The sequence below is a fragment of the Protopterus annectens genome, chromosome 16.part0 (genome assembly GCF_019279795.1).
Source record: "Protopterus annectens isolate FY-2018-M chromosome 16.part0, PAN1.0, whole genome shotgun sequence".
NCBI lineage: Eukaryota > Metazoa > Chordata > Ceratodontiformes > Protopteridae > Protopterus > Protopterus annectens.
In genome coordinates this window covers 458,638,039-458,659,334 of record NC_056750.1, presented here as the reverse complement: position 1 = coordinate 458,659,334, position 21,296 = coordinate 458,638,039, and the positions used below count along the sequence as shown (strand labels likewise).

Genomic DNA, 21,296 nt, shown 5'->3' with positions numbered 1-21,296 from the left:
GAGGATGTACAGTGCAAGAAAGCTAAAAGGACAGCAAAGTTGGTGATGGCAGTACATGTACAAAAGGAAAAGGAGCTGGCAGAAGGAAAAAGGAAGGGATTTCTGTTTTTTAGATAATTGGCATAAAGGAAGAAAATTAGTGCCAGTTGGACCATCCTGGTAACCAAAAGGCAATAAATAATAAATATAAAGCCTGGCTAGGCTAAACAACAGTGAGAGAGGAGGACCACAGAAGACTGGGAGAAAAAAAGCCAAGGCATTAAAATTAACAGTCTGCTTCAGATTTCCAATAAAGGAAAGTAGAAGGGAGGCATGCAACAAGAAGCAGAAAGAATGAGGAAAAATAGTAGAAAGGCATCAAGACAGAAATGAAGAGGGGAACACAAGGAGGACAAAAAACAGATATACATCGCCTCATACAGCCTTCGGGAATACTACCGACATGCTGGCAGATACCCCAATAGACATCAAGGACTCACTAGTCAGTGAAGACCAGAGGTAAAGGGCAGAAAAGTGTGGCATCTTTATATAAGGAAGAGGAAACCATTACAAATGTAGGAAACTGCAAACCCTCTACTAGCTTAACAGCAGTAGCAATGATTTTTAAATAGAATTCTGAGGGAAAAGCTGCTTTCTTTCATGACAGACAACCTCAATGTCAGAAGCAGCTCCAACCTGAACTGTTGCAAGTTGAACCTGGATCACTTTTATGACTGGCTACATGTGAACCTGACAAGGGAGTGCCAAAAGATGTATTTACCTGGTACTTCACCATTGCTTCTGGCTTGGTCTCTCAGCAGGACCAGATGAAAACTGGAAAGGTTGGGGTGGGAATAAATACAGAAGTAGAGTGCTTTACAGATGAAAAGGACAAGGAAGGGGCTGATAAAAAATGTCAGTAAATATGGAAAGTGTATAGTGCTGTAGTACCACAGGGGGTCAAAGTATTTGGTTTGCCTCATACATAAATGTGGAAAAATGCAACATCTTTGTGTCATCACAGAGTAAGTGCAACAGTGGAACATAACAGTATGTAGGAATCTGCCAAGGCTGACCAGATGTGCAGAAAGGGGACAGCTGAATGTCTCTGGAGATAAATACATGCTACTGTAAAAACCTGGATATGAAGTACTAGTTTTAGGGGTGAGTGAAGTAGCTGGTGGTGACCTAAAGGAAAAGGATCCAGAGCAATGCCTCTGACCTGGACTGGAACACCAAGAGCAGGGTGAATGAGTGATAGCACTATAAGAAAGGGTGCTAAGGAGCAGCTTCACAGGGACAGACTTCAGAAGGAGAGAGAGAATGCTTCTGCTCTGCTTGGTCCTGATTAGGTCCCCACCCTCAATACACTGTGTAGTTTTGGAGGCTATACAAGGAAAAGGACAGACTGTAATGAAGACTCTAGAGGTGCCTAGCTCAAACTAGGCAGAATTTAAATCTCTCTTGTTCTAAAGCAAGTTAAGAGTGATATTAAATAAGCATGGATGAGGCAACGCATTAGGTGGGGCTGGCAAAAAACAGATAATGGTCCAAGAAGCATCACCAGATTTGACAGTTATATACAAAAAAAAAAAACAGAAAATTGGACTGATGACAAAAAAGTCATGAATAATGCTGTAATAGTAAGCACAGAATATCAACACTTATAATCACGAGAAACACCTCAAAAGCAGAACACCAGTCATATACTAAATTAACTAAAATAGTGCCTCTACAAACATCAGATATGTAGGAGTGAATGCCAGGACTGCATCAGCAGTAAGTTTAGGTGATAACTTGAAATGGTTATGATACAAAAAATGCAATGGTACCCCTCATTCTAAATACAGCTATTGGGACCTAGCAGCTGCATAACTCCAAAATGAATAAAGCGGTGCAGTAACTCAAAGACCACATGGAAGGACTGATGTGCTCCCTGATGATGCAAATAGTCAAGCATGCAAAGGAAAGTACAGTTGTGCAACAACTTACCATACTAGCAGATTTCCTACTGATCACTGTTATAGTATTCCAAACAGACTAGTTTAAATTGCTGATGCCCAGCTGGGGGTATCAAAGGTTAAACCTTTCCAGGCTCATACATCTGATGTATGACCTCAGCTTGCAAGCATAGGGGTACATAAGTACACGTACAAGCGAAAATTGTCAGACCACCGACAAGCCAGCAGTGTTTAGTTAAGAGGACATTGTAGGAGACGAGAGGGCCCCCTCAGTCCTAGGGTCTGCCAGACCAAGCAGATAAGGAGAGAATGCAAAAAAGGGAAGGAGGATGTGAAGGAATCTTGCAACAGTGATCAGTAGGACATCTACTGTTATGGTTAAGGTCTTACATAACTGTACTATGCCCGGACTGAAATCACTGCTGCAGTATTCAAAACTGATGGGCGATTCACTAAGCTTAAGGGAACATAAGGGAGGATGGCAGAAAATGACACAAATGTCCAGGAGTCCAGACAGGAATAACCTTGCAAAGGCAGCTCAGCCTAGAAAAGGCACCTATTCTGTAGTGCTTAGTAAATGTGTACAAAAAGGACCAGGTAGCAGCTTCCAGTTTGGTTCTGGAATCTACCACTATGCAGAAACCCCCCAGGAGGCTACAGCACTAGTGTAATGGGCCCTTGGAAAGGCAAAGATTTGCCATGGTTTAAGTAAAAAAGGAAATGGACTTAGAAATCAAACTGGCAATAGTTTTAAACACTGGCTGGTCCAGTTTAGAATCCATGAAAGAGAAACAATTGATCTGACTTGAAGACGGTCTTGACAAGATATAATTTTAGGTATCTGTGCACATCTGGGGAATAAAGAAGTCCCTCACTCCCTGTTCTATGATTTGGGAAAGGAAGTAAGCAGATTAATGGTGTAGTTCAGTGACAACTCATTTACCACTTTTAGAATGAAAGAGGGATTGACCCTCAGGGACATCCTGTCCTTATGGAAAAATGAGAGAGTGGGACAACCATGAGTACCTGCAGTTCTATAACTCTCCTCACAGAAGTGACAGCTAGCAGCAAAATAGTTTTCCAGGTGCAGAATTTGAGATTAGAAGCATCAGCTCTCTCAAAAAGTGTTTTTTCTAGCACAAAGTTGAGATCCCAAGGAGGGGATACAGGTTTCTCCAGGGGGGATTAAGTGTAGCACCCCATTTAGAAATTGTCTGACCTCAAGCCTGGACATAACCAGCCGGTTGAGGAGACAAGCAGAAATGTCTGAAAGGTGGGCTTTAATAGAGGAATAGGCCAGACCTTTCTTCATTAGTTCACACAAATAGGATAAGACAAGAGCAACCTCTGACTTTGTAGGGTCCTGACCATTTGCATGACACCATATAGAAAATGTCTTCCATTTGGCTATGGAGGATTTTTGTGGGATGGGTCTCCTTGCCTCCTGGAGAACTTGGAGCACATCCTCAGAAAACTGAGGTCTGGAAGGCATCAAAATCCTTTCAACCTTAAGCTAGAGTTTGGATGAAAATAAGCCCTACTGTTGTGTGATCAAGTCACCTTTGTGGGGTATCTTCAGGTTACTGCCCCTGGCTAGGTGATACAGAAGGGGGAACAAAGACTGCCTTGGCCAGTCTTTTGATCTTTAGTAAATCTTTTGGTAGCAGAAGTGAAGGGAAGGCTTCATGAAACTTCTCTATCCACTGGAAGATTAGTGCAGTTCTCCATGCAAAGGGATAGGGAGTCCTGGTGCAAGAGAGGGTGAGTTTCTTGTTGCTACCCAAGGCAAATAAGTGTGTGTGGTGATCTCCACCTGTAGACTACGTCTAGGAAGACATGCTTGTTGAAGGTCCATGTGTGTGTGGTGAGTCTAACAGGCCTGTTTATGGAATCTGCCAAGACATTGTCCTGTAACTGAATGTGAACTGCTTGAAGTGACAGTGGCCAGGTCCCAAGCAATTTGGGCCAACCTGCACAGATAGTATGACCTGGTTCCTCCTTGCTTTTTTATGTACTACACGTCTGTTATGTAGTCTTTGAATACTTGCAGAGGCCCTGGTTTCAAGAGATGGGTGAAAACCTGCAGGGCCTAAATGAGAGCCCTCATCTTTTTCACATTGTTGCATTTTTTTTCTTGAGGCTGGACTGCCAATGGTCTTGAACTGGGGGTGTCCGCTCATACACACAGGCCTCGTCTAAGGCTTCTTTGTTCCTTTCTTGAATTGGGTTCTGTGCCTTGAAAGGCAATCCTGGACTGAGGTTCACCTCAGTCATGAAACATAGGATTTCCTTTTTGAGACAATGCATACGGCAGATCAGTGGGTCCAGGAGTGAGTGTTGAGACCATACATTTTTCAGGTGCCACTGAATTTTCTTCATATGTAATTTGGCTAAAGGAAGCCTTGGTATGGCTGTTTCCATAAATCCCAATGCTCTTAGACTCCCCCCCCAGCTAAACAAGCTCTGAGGGAGTTAAAAGGACTGTGATATACCTTTTTTGGTGGTAAAAAGGCCTGTGTGTTCTTTGCACCCAGTCTGCAACCCAAGAATATCAGGTAAAGTGGGTTGGAAGGAGGATTTTTTGAAGGTAACCATGAATCCCAGTCGCAGGAAGAGGTTTAGAGTGAAATGGAAGTGATAATGCAGGATCTCGGGTGAAGAGATCTGGATTAACAGATTGCCTAGGTTGGAGAATATTTGTTTTCCCAAAGTTTGGCAAAAAGCTACAACAGGAGCTATGCTCTTTGTGAATACTTTTGGGGGGGGGGGCTGTAGAAAGGCCAAAAGGTAAAGCAATAAACAGAAAATGTGACAAGCCAGAATAGAATCTCAGGAATTTCCAACCAGAAGGGCATATGGAAATATATGCAAGTGGGTATCTTTCAGATCCAAGGAAACTAGACAGGCCTGCAGAAAGATAAAGGGAAGCAGGGTCTGGAGGGAAAATATGTTGAAAGTGGGACCCTTGAAAATTCTGAGCAGAAAGAAACCCAGTACAGATCCCCTCTCCCCTTTTCTTAGTACCAGAAAGAAACTTGAGTAGAATCCTCCCCAACAAACTGAAGAGGAACTGGCTCTATGGTACCTTGAAGCTACAGTTCCCAAAGGATGGCAGGAAGATTTAACTGGTTGTAGGGTGGTGAAATGCCTTTGAAGGGAGGAAGTTCTTTCCGGGACACAGCACAAACCTTTTTATGATACATAGGACCCACTTGTCTGTGGTAATCTTTTACAATTTGTGATGGACAGAGTGATCCTTTTTCAAATGGGCATAGCAGGACCAATGCGAGCAGGATGGGGGCTATAAAGATAGTCACAGTGAATTATAAGAAAAAGGAGGCTTCCCAGATCTGTGGTCCCTTTTAATGTTTTTCTGCAAATCTTTTCTAGGTGTTTTCTTGTTTCTCAGAAGGCCTACGATCCCTTCTGACAAAGGATGTAGGCTTGGCTAGGTAATTTCTGCAGTATCTGGGCACAAAGGTAAAAATTGTCTGCAGGTGTTCTTCAAAGCATTGCACTGCTCCAGCAAGGCTTTAAAATAGGCAAGCTGTTTATGGTTCAAGCAAAAGGTCTTTGTCAAGGCGTAAGATGTCCTGTGACATGGGCTGGTTTTGCAACCAGAAGCATCTGTGAACAGTAGCAGCTGCTCTGGAAGAAGCCTCAATAGCATCATAGCTGCATCTTATACTGCACCTAGTCACTTGACTGAACTGAGTTACTAAGGACAAAAATTGTTTCAATTCTGTGCCAGGCATATCCACCACAACTTTGTTTAAACTATTTGGGATACATAAAAGGTATTTGGTCATCTGGGTCTGATAAGTTTCCCAGAAGACCAGTGCAGAAGTACAACCCCTCCACAAAAACTTATCCTTAATTCTGCTGTCTTTACCAGAGGGTAGGTTATTAGTATTGGGCAGTAGATTAGGCTCGTCAAAGAATAAGTAAACAGCTGAAGGGTCAGCTTTAGTTTTCTTAAAAAGGAACTTTAGGTCCTCTAGAACTTTGTATTGTCACTGGCTGGCCTTCTGAGAGGAGGCAGAGTCTGGAGCAGATGTGGATACGAGAGAGACCAAAAAGGCCTCCAGGACCATACAGACAGAAGAGGGAGCTTCTGTGCCCAGGTCTAACAGGCTGCAGTATCTCTCTGACATCTGCTTAGACTCCCATTCAAAATGTTTCATCATATTAAAAATGGTCTCTCCAAAGAATGCATCTTCCACAGGGTTGCCAGGGGAAAAGGAATCATCTCTGGAAATCGGTGAGGAGTAAGCTAATGAATGTTCATCAGAAATAGAGGCTGCCTCCTCCTCCTCCTCATAGGGAAGACGATTCTATAGTAATCTCCTGTGGAGTGGGTGGAGGAGCGGAAAGATTGGGAGGTTTAAGGGTCATAATGGCCTTGAGCATGCTTTGAGAGAAGTCCCTCCACTCCTCCTCCCTAGAGGGAGGAGGTGAAGAAAAGTACAGTTGTGTACACTTACCATAAATGTAGATGTTAGAGTGTATTCACTGTTGCAGTCATCACATTTGGGTTATCTGCTTGCAGTAGCCCTCAGTTGGCCTGATTATCAAAGTCTTGGGTCCTGCGTCGGTTGCAGTCTCATCTTCCATCGTTTTATAGATATATATATATATATATATATATATATATATATATATACACACATACATATATATACACACACACACAAGGTTACAACTCCAGCAAAAAAGCAAATACTCCAAAAAGCTTTAACCATAGTAAACAAGAATAGAGGTATAGCCAAAAGAAGTCAGCTGGCTGGAGAAAGGGTAACCAGGACTGCAACAGTGAATACACTCCAACATCTACATTTATGGAAAGTGTACACAACTGTACTATATTCTTTGTGCTTCACTGTTGCAGTCATCACATTTGGGTAGATTCCCAAAGCTAAGGATGGGAAGAGGAAATTAGATAGCAATAGGACCAGCTACAAGTCCCTGCAAGACTGCAGTAGCAAAGCCAGCTCTGGATTTAGAGAAAACTGGCAAATGGTAATGCTTGGTGAAGGTATGTACAGAACTCCAGGTAGCAGCTTCTAGGATGTCCCTGGTAGGGACACCTCCGAGAAAGGCTGTAGTGGTAGATGCAGCCCTGGTTGAATGTGGTCTTATCCCCTGTGGGATAGGTTTTCCATGGTGCTTATAGCAGAAATTAATGCAATGGACTACCCATTTAGAAATGGTTTGTTTTGAAATGGCCTTCCCCTCTGCCCCTGTAGCAAATGCCACCAGCAGCTTTTCCGATTTCCGGAGAGGTTTAGTCCTGTCCAAGTAAAATCTAAGATGTCTGTGCACATTTAAGGAGTGCAGTATACGTTCCCCTTTGTTCTGTGGATTAGAAAAGAAAGTTAGCAAATGAATGGACTGATTAAGAGCCACACTGGATACTACCTTGGGCATGAAGGAGGGCTTTGTCCTGAGGGACAACCTGTCCGCATGAAAGATTATGAAAAGCTCCACTGCCATAAGGGCCTGTAATTCAGAAACCCTTCTTGCTGAAGTGATGGCCAAAAGAAAGGTTGCTTTCCAAGAAAGGAATTTCAGCTCTGCATTTGCAGCTGGCTCAAAAGGAGGTAGAGTGAGTTTTTCCAATGCAAAGTTAAGGTCCCATGCTGGAGTAGGGGCTCTCTTGTGAGGTCTTAAGTTTTTTGGCCCCTCTGAGGAACTGCTTGAGCAGTGGATGAGAGAAGAGGGATGGTTCTTTGCTGTAATGAGCTGAAATGGCTGAGAAATGAATTTTGATGGAGGAAAAAGGAAAGGTCCTTGTGAAGCATCTCAGTTAAGTATTGAAGAATCTGAGGTAAATTGGGTGCTGCTGTGCCCATCCCCTGAGTTTGGTTCCAGGAACAGATTTTTTTTTCCATTTTTCAGCATAAGATTTTCTAGTACTAGGCTTCCTCGCCTCCAGAATGACATCCAGCACTTGTTTACTGAGGAATGGTAACAGAGAGATCAGGTAATTAGCCAGGCTGCCAGGTTCAGGGTTTGAAGCAGAGGGTGCAGAATCTGGCTCTCCTGCTGGGACAGCAGGGTAGGGATCTGAGGCAGGTGCCAAGGCACCAGCAGTAGCACTGCACAAGAGGGGGTACCAATGTTAGCATGGCCAGTCTGGTGCAATCAGCACCATCCTTTGTCCTGCTTGATCTTTGGTAACCACCTTGGAGAGGCAGAGGAGGAAAGGCATACACTGAAAGATTTTTCCAGGTGAAGGACAGGTCATCCACGCTCCAAGCTAGTTTGTGGGGAGTCCTTGTGGAGAATTTGTCCAATTGGTAGTTCTGGGGGGAGGCAAACAGGTCTCTCTCTGGGCTCTGCTATTTGTTTATCAACTACTGAATGTCTTTGGCTCCCGTTTCCACTCATGTGGGCCCATGAGGTTTCTGCTTAGCTCATCTGCCAGTGTATTTAGCTTTCCTGGCAGGAACTTAGCCTGTAGATGCACTTGGTAGCTCATGGCTGGTGTTCCACAGAGCCATGGCTAGTCTGCAGAGAGTGTATGAGTGGGTTACCCCCTGCTTGTTTATGTACCACACAACAGTGGTGTTGTCAGTCTTTACCATTAATTGTCCTAGACGAATGTGTTCCTTGAAGGCTGTCAAGAGCATTCTGTACAGCTAGCATTTCTTTTTGATTGATATGCAGGTGCACTTGACTTGGGTCCCATTTGCCCTGAATGCACGCGACTGCCAAGTGAGCCCCCCATACATAGTCTGATGCGTCTGTTAGGGTTTGGGCGGCAGGGAGTAGAGTGAATGGCAGTCCCTTGTTCTGGTGGCAGGCCACTGCCCACCAAAGGAACTATCTGTAGATAAGGTACGATAGGAATCATTGCTTCTAGATCCTGAGAATGTTGACACCATAGGCTTTTTAGATACCATTGTAGTTTCCTCATATGCAGTCTTGCATATGGAATTAGAATGCAGGTGGCCATGAACCCCAAGGCTTGCAGTATTTGTCTTGCAGACAGCAGGGTCTTTGTGGCCATTAGTTTGAAGTAGGCTATCAAATTAACTTGTTTCTCTGGCATGAGGAAAGCCATCTGGGAAGTTGTTAAAGCTAGCTCCCAGGAAGACCATTTGTTGGCAGGGTACAAGTTGTGATTTCTTTTCGTTTATGGTGTACCCCAGAGAAGTTGGCACTTTTTGTACAAACGCCAGATTAAATTGTCTAATTCAGGCAGAAAGCCAGGACATACTATTGTCCAGGTATGGGTATATTTTAATATTTCTTTGCCTGAAAAATGCAATGACTGGAGCTAGGCACTGTGAATACCCTGGGTGCAGTATATAAGCCAAATGGCAGTGCAGAGAACTGATAGTGCATGAAGCCTGCTTTGAAGCATAGGTATCTTCTGCAAGATTCCCTGATTGGGATGTGCAGGTAGGCTTCCTTTAAATCTAGTGTTGCCAACCATGCATCCTTGCCTAGCATAGGAAGCAACTGGTAAAGAGTTAGCATCTTGAATTTTGGGATCACCAAAAAAGTGTTTAGGATAGAGAGGTCCAGAATAGGATGCCAGGAGTTGTCTTTTCTGGGCACGAGGAAAAGTCTCGAGTAGAAACCTTGTCCCCTTTCCTCTTCTGGGACAGTTTGAATAGCCCTTATACTAAAGAGAGAAAACTTGCTTTTGAGCCTCTGCCCACTGATTTGGGGGTAGATCTGGCCAACCGTTTGGGGTTGGTAAAGTGTGGAAGTGGAATCTGCATCCTTGGGAAACTATTTAAAACCCATTTGTCCTGGGTAATGAGTTCACAGTTTTCTGCCTGCAAAGCAATCTTTCCCCCTAAAGGAACAGTCAAGTTGAGCAGGGCTTAGAAGTTTCAAAGTTAAGTCACTGAGACAGTTTACCATGGGGGGAATCTTACTACTCCCTGCTTTGGAAGTGGGAGCACCCCACGGCTTAGTCCTGTGAGTACCTTGGGACTAAAGCCTGGGTGTTCTGCTGGTTCTGGGTTTGGAATGAAGGCCTGGAAGAGGCAGGAAAGGACCAAGTCTTAGAGGGCCAATGCCTACTAAATTTTGGAGGCTGTACTTGTAGGAAATCTAACAGTTTGCATAGATTTAGCTTTTTCCTCCATATTTTTAAATACTACTACTGCTTTGTTGCCAAACAGGTGATCCTGGTTTAAGGGAGCATCCAGCAATTTAGCTTTAACATGATCTGGCAGAGATTGCTCCTTAAGCCAAGCATGCCTTCCAAGTACAGACCCAGTGACAGCAGACCTGCAAGATGACTCTAGTGAATCAAAAACACATTGCAAATTATGTTTTCCAACTTGTTCAGCAGAATGCATTAAATCCTGTAAATCTTTATTTTCAGCACAGTCAGGAATCATCAGTTTCTGTTTAAGCAATCCAATAATATGCTGCTGATACTTTAACACATGAAACTGGCAGCTTAAGGCCCTAATGGCCAATGTTGCAGAAGTGCATACCTTATCCCATCTATCCAGCGCCCTGGAATGTCTATCAGAGGGGGTAGGATTTTTGGCAGTAGTAGCCTTACTGACCTTGGGTCCCTGTGAAATGGTCTCTGGATCCACAGTAGGATTTGTGAAGAGGATCTTGTGACAGTCAGGAACCCTGTAATATCTATCTGGTTTTCTGGGAGCAGAAGGTAAGGAGTCGGGCCAAGCTAGATTCTGAAAAGGCATCAACAATGTCCAGTACAGCCGGGATAACTAAAGACCCGTGTTGGGGCAGGAGCAAGAAATCCCTAAGCCTCTTTAAAATCAGAGTAATCCTGGCTTTCCCAGCAAGAATGCTCCTTATGAGTATGCAAGGTTTCACCAAAAGAGAAATCCTCTGGAGGGGAAGCAGAGGGAATAGAGTCCACTGCATCAGAATCCTCATAGGTAGATAAGGGTAAACCCTAGTCATCAGAGGAAACAAATTTCAGAATCCTGATCAGAAGAATCATAAGCAAATTCAGTCCTAGGTCTCAGAGGAGGAATTCCCCTGATTAAAGTAGTAAGATCAGCAGCCATTCTTTTGTTTTTTAGGCATAGAGGCCTGACCATGTGGTCTGGGCATCAGTTTTCAAGGCATGGATGAAGTTTTAGGCCTTGAAGAAGATGGCATCTGTAACTGCAAATCAGTAGGCCTGAATACACCCTCAGAAGCCGGTGCCTGCACAGTGGCTCCGGACCCATCCAAGGTAGAGACATCTGCAAGTTCCACAGTTGAAGCATCCTGCAGCATGGTCTCAGTAGTGGCCTGCAAATCTGAAGTAGCAGGTATCAGGGGCTGCGAAAGAGCCTCAGTACCGGCAAACTGGCAAATAGCTTAGGAGAAGTGTCGTCGGTAGCTTTGGACCTCAGTGGTCTGTCTATCTTTGCATTTTTTCGGAATGTCGTTAGTTGGGTGGTTTACCGAAGCCATATCTGGGTAATTGAACAGAGTACCAAAATATTTAGAAGCGTAAATATATTGACAGTTGGTTTAAATAAGGCACAAAACCGACAGCGAGCTATGTCGTGGTCAGGGCCTAGGCAAGGAATACCATATGAATGAAAATCTTTAAGAGGTATTTGCTTTCCACAAGAAATACAATTACTGACTTTTACTGACATCAGTTTAGAGCAAGAAAATGTTTCCCCAATGGGGTACTTAGCTTAGTTGAAGACTTTGGTTCTGAAACTCGAAAACAAATTTCAGGTGTTGGCTGACTGGCATTTGCAAACTGCTTCTGCTTCGGGCACCGCACGGCAAGAAAGACTGATGTAATGGCGTCGGCTGCATGTTTTACACCAGACTACCTGACGTCATGGAAGATGTGATAGCAACCAGAGGACCCAAGACTTTGATAATCTGGCCGACTGAGGGCTACTGCAAGCAGATAACCCAAATGTGATGACTGCAACAGTGAAACATGAAGAACATCAAGCTGTTTTTTTCATAGTTTTTTTTTCTTTGTGATGTCCACCTGAACCGACCACTAACATACATCAATCTGCCTGTCATCTCCTCCTGAATTAAAATATGAAGGATGTTTTCCAGTCCCTTTGAAATAATGATTTGCAGTTCCTCCTCAATTACAGTAACAGTTTCTTCGGATGTGTGGTCCACTCCAGCACGCAGTTAGGTAGTGATAAAGGGCATCTGAGGTAAAGTCAGACATACTGGGGGTTCTGTAACCCCTGTAGGTACATACATCTTTTGAGGTTTTTCTTGTGGGCAGGAGGTACATCAGGTGTGCATAGGTCCATCATCTTAGAGCAAGTCAAATCCTTCAGTGACCTTCCAAGGCGGCATTCAATGAAGACAAATGGGAACACTGTCTTGGGAACAAAAAACTGGCAAATGGTACATGCTTTGTAGTTGTACTCTGTGCCCAAGCAGAATAGGCACTGGGGATAGAGATAATTTTAGGGTATCTGCCTACTGTACTCCCACTTGCCCTCTACCAGTTATCTAACAAAATCATACCAGAACAGTAGAGATAAAAGGTTCCCCAGTGGGACACATCTGAATCGGAGAAGCTTATGGTAAAAAAGATCATGTGAAAATCACACCAATGGATGCAAGACCCACATTTGTGGTAACAGCAAGACAGTCTGAGGATTTATACCCATACGCTCACTTATACACCCCTATGCTTGTAAGCTGAGGTCATACACTGGATGCATGACCCTGATAAATTATGTTTTAGTACCCTAGCCATCTGGCAGTGGTGAAAACCCATCTGTTTGGAATACTGCAACAGTGACTGCAGTCAGGACTTCTATGTTGTCCCCGCATCATCAAAATCACTTATATGACTGATTAGGGTTGCATGTTTTAATGCAACCTTAATAAAATAAAGTCTACTGATGCAAAAACAGCCTCAAATGTGGGTAGGACTACCTCGGTCTAATCAGAAAATGTATCTCTGAACATTCATTTGCTGGCATCTGGTGAGAGCAGACAAATGTTCTGAACTAGAAAGGGAGGTTCAAACTTGAAATCACCTCATTTGTCTTACTCATACCTCGCCTGCTCAAACTACTCTGAAAAAAACAAGTGCTTAAAGTCGTACTAATAACTAGACAGTTCTGGAACATTTTGGAATGAGAGAAATAACAGTCCCTAATGCATGAATTTAGAAACATCACACAAAGAAATCTTTCTGTGCAATTAGCAACCTGACTATGCCTCATGTTGTATTTTAAATGCTTTTCTTTTATGACCCTAGGTTATAACATACCAAACCACAGATGACAGAAGCACTACAAACATTACCAGACATGAGCAAGGTCAAAGTCTGGTGCGACAGAAACAGTGGATGATAATAAGGCACCTTAGGCAAATACTCTTGCCAACAACATGACACTGATTCCCCATTACCTTGTTCAATGTGTGGATAAGCAAGTGTATGGTGGAGGGGAAGAGATGTAGGTGGCAATCTACAGGTAGCCAGCAAGTAGTGCAGTCTAGGGTTGCCACCTTTCATCGTGGCTAAAACCGGAGTAAAGCCACACCCCTCATGTCATCAGTAACACCGCCCATCCCACCACCTCCCCCACCCACATTCTGCCCATTTTGTGACATCACAATGACATCACTTAGCAAGGAACACCCTCTTTTTCCATTCCTGCTGCCTGCTTTCGGCTGATTTACTATGCTTTTTTTGTATATTAAAAAAAATATATAGTAAATCAGCCGATTTACAAACTCCGATAGTCTTTCTTTTTTGAAACAGAACACCGGAGTTTGTACAGTGTTTTCCGGATTACCTCTCTGGTATCAGTTTGATTTCCGGACAGTCCAGAAAAAAAATGAAGAGGAAGCAACCCTAATGCAGTCACAGCTTGTGAACTTTAAAAGAAAAATGGGTCACATGGCAGTATGTCGCTTATGTGAGCCTTATGAAGGCATACCATAGTGATACTGAAAGCAAAAAAAGTCAAAGTATTGAAAACATTTATTACCTGATGTAATGGCTTCAGTTTTTTCCTCTTCCTGGGCTTCATTTCCAAGCCATACAAACAACTACAACATAATGACACCAAATTTCAGTAAAGTGAACCAAAGAATTCAGATTTCTAGCATATCGGCTACACAAGTTTAATAAATCCATTTTACCAGTTCACTAGATTACTACTTATATTTTATTAAAAATGCATTTAAAATGTGCAAACTGTTATGAAAGCCCAAGCACGGTTTAGACATTTTCTCCACTGTTTTGCAATATAAACCATTTAAACCTTACTGCATAATAGAGTCATGGCAAAGTGCACGGAACAACATGGAAATACAGAAGTCTGGTAGCAGATATTTCGATAAAAGGACAAACAGGGGTGTTAGGAAGCCACTGCAGCTACACTCTCCAATACCAAATAGCAGGTATACACACAATTCTCTGATGTCCAGCAGAAAAAAGTAACTACCATATATGTAAAAACAGAAAAGGCTAGAAAACAAATTTCTTGCAGCAATTAAAAATGAACGGTAGCAGTTTCTTGCAAATACAACCATCAGTAAATGGAACATTCTTATGACGGACCAGATCAAGTTGTATGCATAAGTATTAACAAGTATAACTGTGCTGTAACAGATGTGGTTCAAAGCAGCAGAAAGCAGCCCTGCATTACCAGGCTATAACTCATTCCACACCTTTCGACAGCAGAACTTGGACCGAAGCTCCAAAGGCGGTGATTTCCATTTTCATAAAGGATGCACACACCTCCAGACTGGTAGCCCAACATAACGCATCAGAGATACTTCAGGTGCAGCTAAGATTGGGTAAGACAGCGATTCAGACCTTAGCCTGCCTTCTATGTCCCCAACCATGTCCCAAGACTCGCACTTCATGTTCCCAAGCACCTGGAGAATATTATGGACCAACCTAACACTTTCATACTGGGTGACTTCAACTACTCCTCCATTAACTGGGAAAACTACTCGTGTACCAATATACTTGCCCAACGTTTCCTGGAATTCATCAATTCCAATGCCCTAGACCAGCTTGTTCTTACCCCCACTAGAGGTAGCAACATCCATGACCTGGTCATTACTAACATGGGCAACCGTTGCTCTATAACGGTCAACTCCTCCCTGGTTAGATCCGACCACAAACTATTCACCTTGGAAATCCACATCCTTCCCAGACCCCTGCAAAGGTAACCACCAAGAAAAACTTCTCCACAGCTAACTTTGGTCTCCTAAAAACAGAGGTGGCCAACTTCATGGCACCCATGCAAATGGAGAGTAGTTGCATGACTGTCTAATCATACCTCCTCCAAAAAAAAGGAAGCCAATCTGGTGGCCCCCTGCCATAAACAAACTCTACAACAGAAGGAAGAAACTTATGCAGAATAAGGAAGTCCCACAAATGGAAAAACTCCCTTCTCAACCTCAACAAAAAGTTGAGATCCCTCATCAAATCCTCTAAAGCTAGCTCTGAAAACAGAATTGCAGCAGATAGTGAAGACAACCACAAGGCCTTCTATAGTTATGTAAAGAATCTCCACGCAATACCCAGATTTGCTCTGAGCTACTGCACAATGGTACCTCCTATACCATGCCAAAAGATGTTGCCAATATACTGGCTGACAGATTCAATGCCAACTTTACCCCCCCCCCCCAAAGGACCAATCAATACCAGAAGATTGCCAGGCACCCAGTATTACTGCTGCACAGGTTAAAACAGCTCTGTCCAAGGCCAAGAATACAGCTTCTATGGGACCTGGCAATATGCCTGGCTGTGTTCTACATGAACGAGAGTGAACTGGCACCTCACCTGTGTGCCCTGTTCAATCAAAACTTCACCTCAGGCTTTGGCCCTATTGAATGGTGCACTGCTACAGACATCCCTCTCCACAAAGGAGCGACTACAGGCCCTGGGAACTATCGCCCCATTAGCCTGACAAGTCCGATATGCAAAGCTATGGAACGCATCATCACAGACCTAACAAACAAGGATACAGGGAATCTCCAAACTCTGAATTCCACACAGTTTGGTACTATGAAGGGTAGATCATGCCTGCTCAACCTAGTCAACTTCTTTCAGTCACCAGAGTTGTGGATGAAGGCAAGGTGGTTCATACAGCCTACCCTGACCTGGCCAAGGCCTTTGATACCATTCCCCACTCAAGAATCACAGAAAAACTCACTAAGCTAGGCATCAACCCCTATATCACTAGGTGGGTTGGAAAATGGCTCACAGATAGAACCCAGTGTGAATGTAGCTGACTCCAAGTCAGACTGCTGACCAGTCACAAGTGGGAGTCCCGCAGGATTCGGTCCTGGGTCCCTTCCTGTTTGGTATCTACTTCTCTGAAGTCCAGGCCAACATGAAGGGATGCTGGCCGACCAAGTTCATAGATGATTGCAAGTTGGGAGCTATTAACTCCCCATATGATGTTGGCATCCCGCAGAAAGGCATTACTAAGACCAACAGCTGGTGTCAGAACCATGGCCTTAAGCTCAATGCCAAACCGTGCGTCATCCCACTTGCGAAAAACCCAGTTCCCTTGAAATTATATCATCGACTGTAGTACACTGAATACGGAAGGCGTTATAACAGATCTGGGAACACAGGTTGACAGCAACCTCTCGACCACCACATTGCCACTGTGGTCAAAAAGTCCATGTGGCACATCTCATTAAGGGTTTCACATCCAGGAAGACAGAGGTCATGGTCTCCCCTGTACTCTTCCCTCATTAGGCCAATCGGAGTACAATACCCCATTTGGCATGTACCTTACTAAATACCTACAACTGGAGAGGCCGCAGAAGTACCTCACAAAGATGATCCTAGGCCTTAAAACACTTGTCCTATATGGACAGACTCAAACTCAACTATTCTCGCTCTCATATCGCCTACTTAGAGGCGATCTCTGCTGGACTTACATAGCCATGTCTTACCCAGCTCTGTTAGAAATGATGCATCTAAAGAAATCCCAATCCCTCTGCACCACATGCTCCAGGGACCTCAACCTCATTACCACAATCAACAGGACATGCTGGGGAAACAGGTTCATAACCCAGATACTGCCCATGCTATGGAATAGACTTCCCATACATGGCAAACAGAGCACCTCACTGGCCCTCTTCAAGAGAAGTCTTGATGAGTGGATGGGAAATAGAAAATTCACCTCGGGGATCACTGTGGCTCTAACTCGACAGGGGCACTGGGAACTAATGTCGGGTGGCACGATGCCAGGATAATCCTATAGGTTAGGCCTGTAAAGGCTCCAGGGCCATTAACCTAGTACACATCTATGAACCCATGAACATTCTTGTCATACAGGAGTTACAAGAGTATCAAGAGCTGATAAACTAAGAAAAATTAAGTACAAAAGATGTGTGCACAAAATCAGCGTAACAATGGCTAACTATTGTGATTTTGTTTTCTAGTATCCAGAATGTACAATTCTTTAATTTCCCTAGGATTCATGCCAAGGGATGCACACTTCAGATGACTTACCATGACATTTAAAAGGCAGAGTGCGCCCTTCAGCCTCTACACCTCTCAGACTGCCCTCCATGCAGTGTCTGCAAAAGATGCAGAAATACACTAATCTAAAATGATTTAACTGACTTTCAGGAAAATGTATTCAGAAACATCACATAGAAATGCTAAGTACCAACTTCAGAGGGCTTTCTCATATTAACTGACAACAGGACATGCTGGGGGGACAGATTCATAACCCAGAGGCTCCCTTCACTCTGGAATAAAATCCCAGTCCAGGTTAGGCAGAGTCCCACATTGACTCTCTTCAAGAGGAATCTTGATGAGTGGATGGGAGATCGTAGGTTTACCCCGGCTATCACTTGTGTCACTGTTCGACAGAGGCACAATATACTAACCTCAAAAAAAGGCATAGCAAAATTAATTTAAAATGGGTGGCTAAAGCCAAACACACTCTGGCTAGGCTTATAAATGCCCTAGGGCAGATAGCCTAGTATGAACCTATGAATAGTGAGTACACATCTGGTAGAATCTGACTCTTGAAGACACTCTGTAGTTGTAAATGCTGTGAAGAATTCTAAGCAATGCAAAATAAAAAATACAAGACCAGGAAGGCACAGTCCTAAAGTACTAAGATACCAATTGGATGTCAAACTCCTGTAATCATGACCCAAGCAATAATGCTTGGTGAAAGCATGAAAATCTATGACAAAGTAGTCACAGCAGAATATCAGGCACTGCAAACAGCCATATGACTAGTGCACCAGACAGACAGCAACATTTCCCAAGTAGTCAGTTACTGGGCAGCAAGAGACAATGCAGTCAGCAGTTCAACCCTCTAACATTCAAACAACAAAACTGGTCTTTCTTCCTGAATTCATAACCCCTTTAGGAAAAAACAAGCACACTATGCACATCAAGGGTATGACCAGTTATTTCTCTATTCTCCTATTTGAGCTAAAAGAGAATGAGACAATGAACTGAATGGCTAACTGACAGTTCTCAGACAACTTTCAAAACAAAGTGGGTTAGTCCTACCGAACACTGGATCCTTGTGAAAGGCCAAAATGGGTTCCCTACCAATAAAAGCTACAGCTTGAAGATTTTATGGGCAGCGGTGACAGCTTCCAAGAAAAGAATTTTCCATGAGGCACACTTCAGGACAATCAACTGCTTCATACTGCTGTGGATCCAAAAGCATGAAACTACATATAAGTAGCCAAAGACTGCTCAGAATGAAATTAGTTTATCTCTAAACTTTGCTAGGAGGCAATGAATCAGTAAGATAGACAAAATAGCATAAATGAATCTTCCTTCTGGTAGGGGAATAAAATTAAGTCCACCATCTATTACCCTTTGCCTAACTGAACTGAGCAGTGTGCATTTTTCTTTTTTTTTTTTTTTGGGGGGGGGGGGGTGTTACATTTTACTCAAGTAAAGGCCAAGCTTCAGGCTCTACACCATGTAAGGGTTTCTTATGCTTAGTCCTGCACTACCTCTCTGCAAAGAAGGTACATCACATGTCCTCTTGTTTGTATAGCACACCACGGATCAGATGCCCGTCCACAATAAAACAAGCTGGGAGCTTGAACAGCAAGACATATGACCCACAGCTCTAGATTACTTATGTGAACCCCCCCTTTACTAGGAATTCCACTTTCTCTTCCCACCAAAGAAGCCCTGATAGGCCCCCTCAATTCACTAGTGAAATACTCACTGTCGGACTACAACCGACTCAGGTTACAAAAGTGGTGGGTCTGTCACTACTTAGGGACAATGTTCACTACTTAAACCTAGTGATAGAATTCAGCCAATAAGAGGTCAAATGTTGGCTTGATGACAGGCAGTGACACTCCACCATCCAATACAGCACCCTCATCAAAAGACTCAAGTCTATAAAGAAAGCAGCTATACATCATTATGCCCATTGAGCATTCACACTTCCAAGCACCTTTATCAGCACCCAGGCTTGGGCACATTCTGTGATCAAGGATGACAGGCAAGGAGCATCCAAATTCTATTCCCAAAAAAGGCAGGCAATCCATTATGCTAAGACAACAGAACTTTTGAAACTTTTACAGTGAATCCAGAGCCTTCAACACAGAAGGACCCAAGAAAGGGTCACTGCAAGGTGGTCGTGATGGAGGCCATGAGAAGTCAGCAGTCCAATTAAGGGAATACAAGACATTCAAGTCTCTGAATACTTGCCATTAGGGGAGCTCTGTCATCTTTTACAGTGTCTGGTCCAAACAGCTGGAGTGCAAATGGAAAAGTTTAGAGTTCACATACTCAAGGGCTTAAAGTATTACATCACATGCCCATCTTACCCAGACTTTGTAAATTTTTTGGATTCCTTGCCTGATGGGAAGGGTAACTGTGGTTCTATGGTATCTAGGACTTAATGCTGGACTGCAAGGAGTCTCCCAGGGATGCTTTGCCTGTCTAGAACCACCTCAGTGTCCTGATAATCCCCCTTCCAAATCAGAAAGGATGAACAGAAAGACACACCACACCTTTGCAAAGTGTGTGTGTGTGTGGGGGGGGGGGGTGCAGTCTGAGCTCACCAATATGCGAGGTAGCTAGACAACAGGCTATGAGGCCTCAGCATATCACGTCACGACAGCTGTGAAGGTGTCAAAGTGTCAAGCTTTGATTTCAGCACAGCAAAGGCAAAGCCTGCAATACTATCTGACTGTACAATTCTAACACATGGGAAGTCAATACAAGCCCATCTGAAAGAGCTGTCTACCAGTGTTGCCTCCTTTTTTGCCAGAAAGTCTTCCTTGACACAGAGGGGTAAACAGTAGTTGATACCCTGCACTTCACTCAGCCTTAAGTGGAGGAATCAGGCTCATTACGTATGAGTTGGGCAGCCGCACACATGCTGTAAATGCTCTACAAGGTTGGAGCTGACCACTTGTACACGTACTCCAAAGCTGGACTGCCAGGAAAGCACCCCCTTCTGCTACTTATCAGCAGACTACCTTGACTTCTTGATGCTACTGAATGAAGAGCAGGCTGCACAAAAATGCTGGAACTTCCATGGTCTTTTACTGCAAATGCTGGAAAGCATCCCAGGAAAGGATGGAGTTTCAAAAAAGGGGGCTTTGGCAAAATGCCTACCCTCCTTTTCCTTCAGCCATCTGTATACCTTCTAGTCCAAGAGAATGTACAAGAGGTTCTCCCACACACAAGACAAGGCTGCTGCTTTCCTTCAACATGGGAAATTGTTTAGTGACATATGTTAAGATCAATATCTAAACTGTGACAACAGCAGAAAAGTGGGGAATTCAGGAAATCAACTTATTCTTCCAACCCAGTGTACTACATGACATGCCTCCTATCCACAAGCACCAATTGCAGGGAATGGACAAAGACAAGACTTGTGCAGTAACTGGATTATCAGAAAAGAAAATCTCAATTCCCCAAAGGAAAGGATTGTTTCAAGTTGCATCTTACTGTTTCTAGGACTACTCCTCCTAATAGTTTTAAGAATGTAAGAAATTCCTTGAGAAAGCACAATCTCAGAATTTTAAATGAACTGCATGCTGATATACAACTCAGATTTGCAAACTGCACAAAGGGAAAATTCCAGACATGAATCCAGGGCTAAGGCTTGCCATACCATTTTTATGCAAGGTCAAAGATCACCCGTGTAAAAACAGTAAACTCCCCAGGCTTAAACAAATCTCTTTAGAAAGAATCAAACAGTCCCCAATGGAAAGTGTCCACTTGTGATCTTACTAAACCAGATCAGAATGACAGCCTGGGCTGCAGAACCTATTTCAAATGCACTGAAGATATTAACAGCTTTAGACAGTTTACCTCAATTGAGTATTGGAGGGAAGTAAAGGTGTTACCTGCTCTTATTTAAACAGTACTTGAAGAAATTTAAGAAATGTCAAGGAAATGCAAATGGGATTAACAGGAAGGCA

General features: G+C 43.5%; 1 protein-coding gene across 1 annotated transcript in view; it reads right to left on the bottom strand.

Moving 5' to 3' along the window:
* The window catches only part of GSN (gelsolin), a gene marked incomplete in the record, with an annotated part of 970,219 nt that overhangs the window by 132,159 nt on the left and 816,764 nt on the right, over nucleotides 1-21,296 (bottom strand). The window contains 1 exon segment of the mRNA XM_044058005.1: nucleotides 13,877-13,937. Coding sequence (XP_043913940.1) covers nucleotides 13,877-13,937 — 61 coding nt within the window.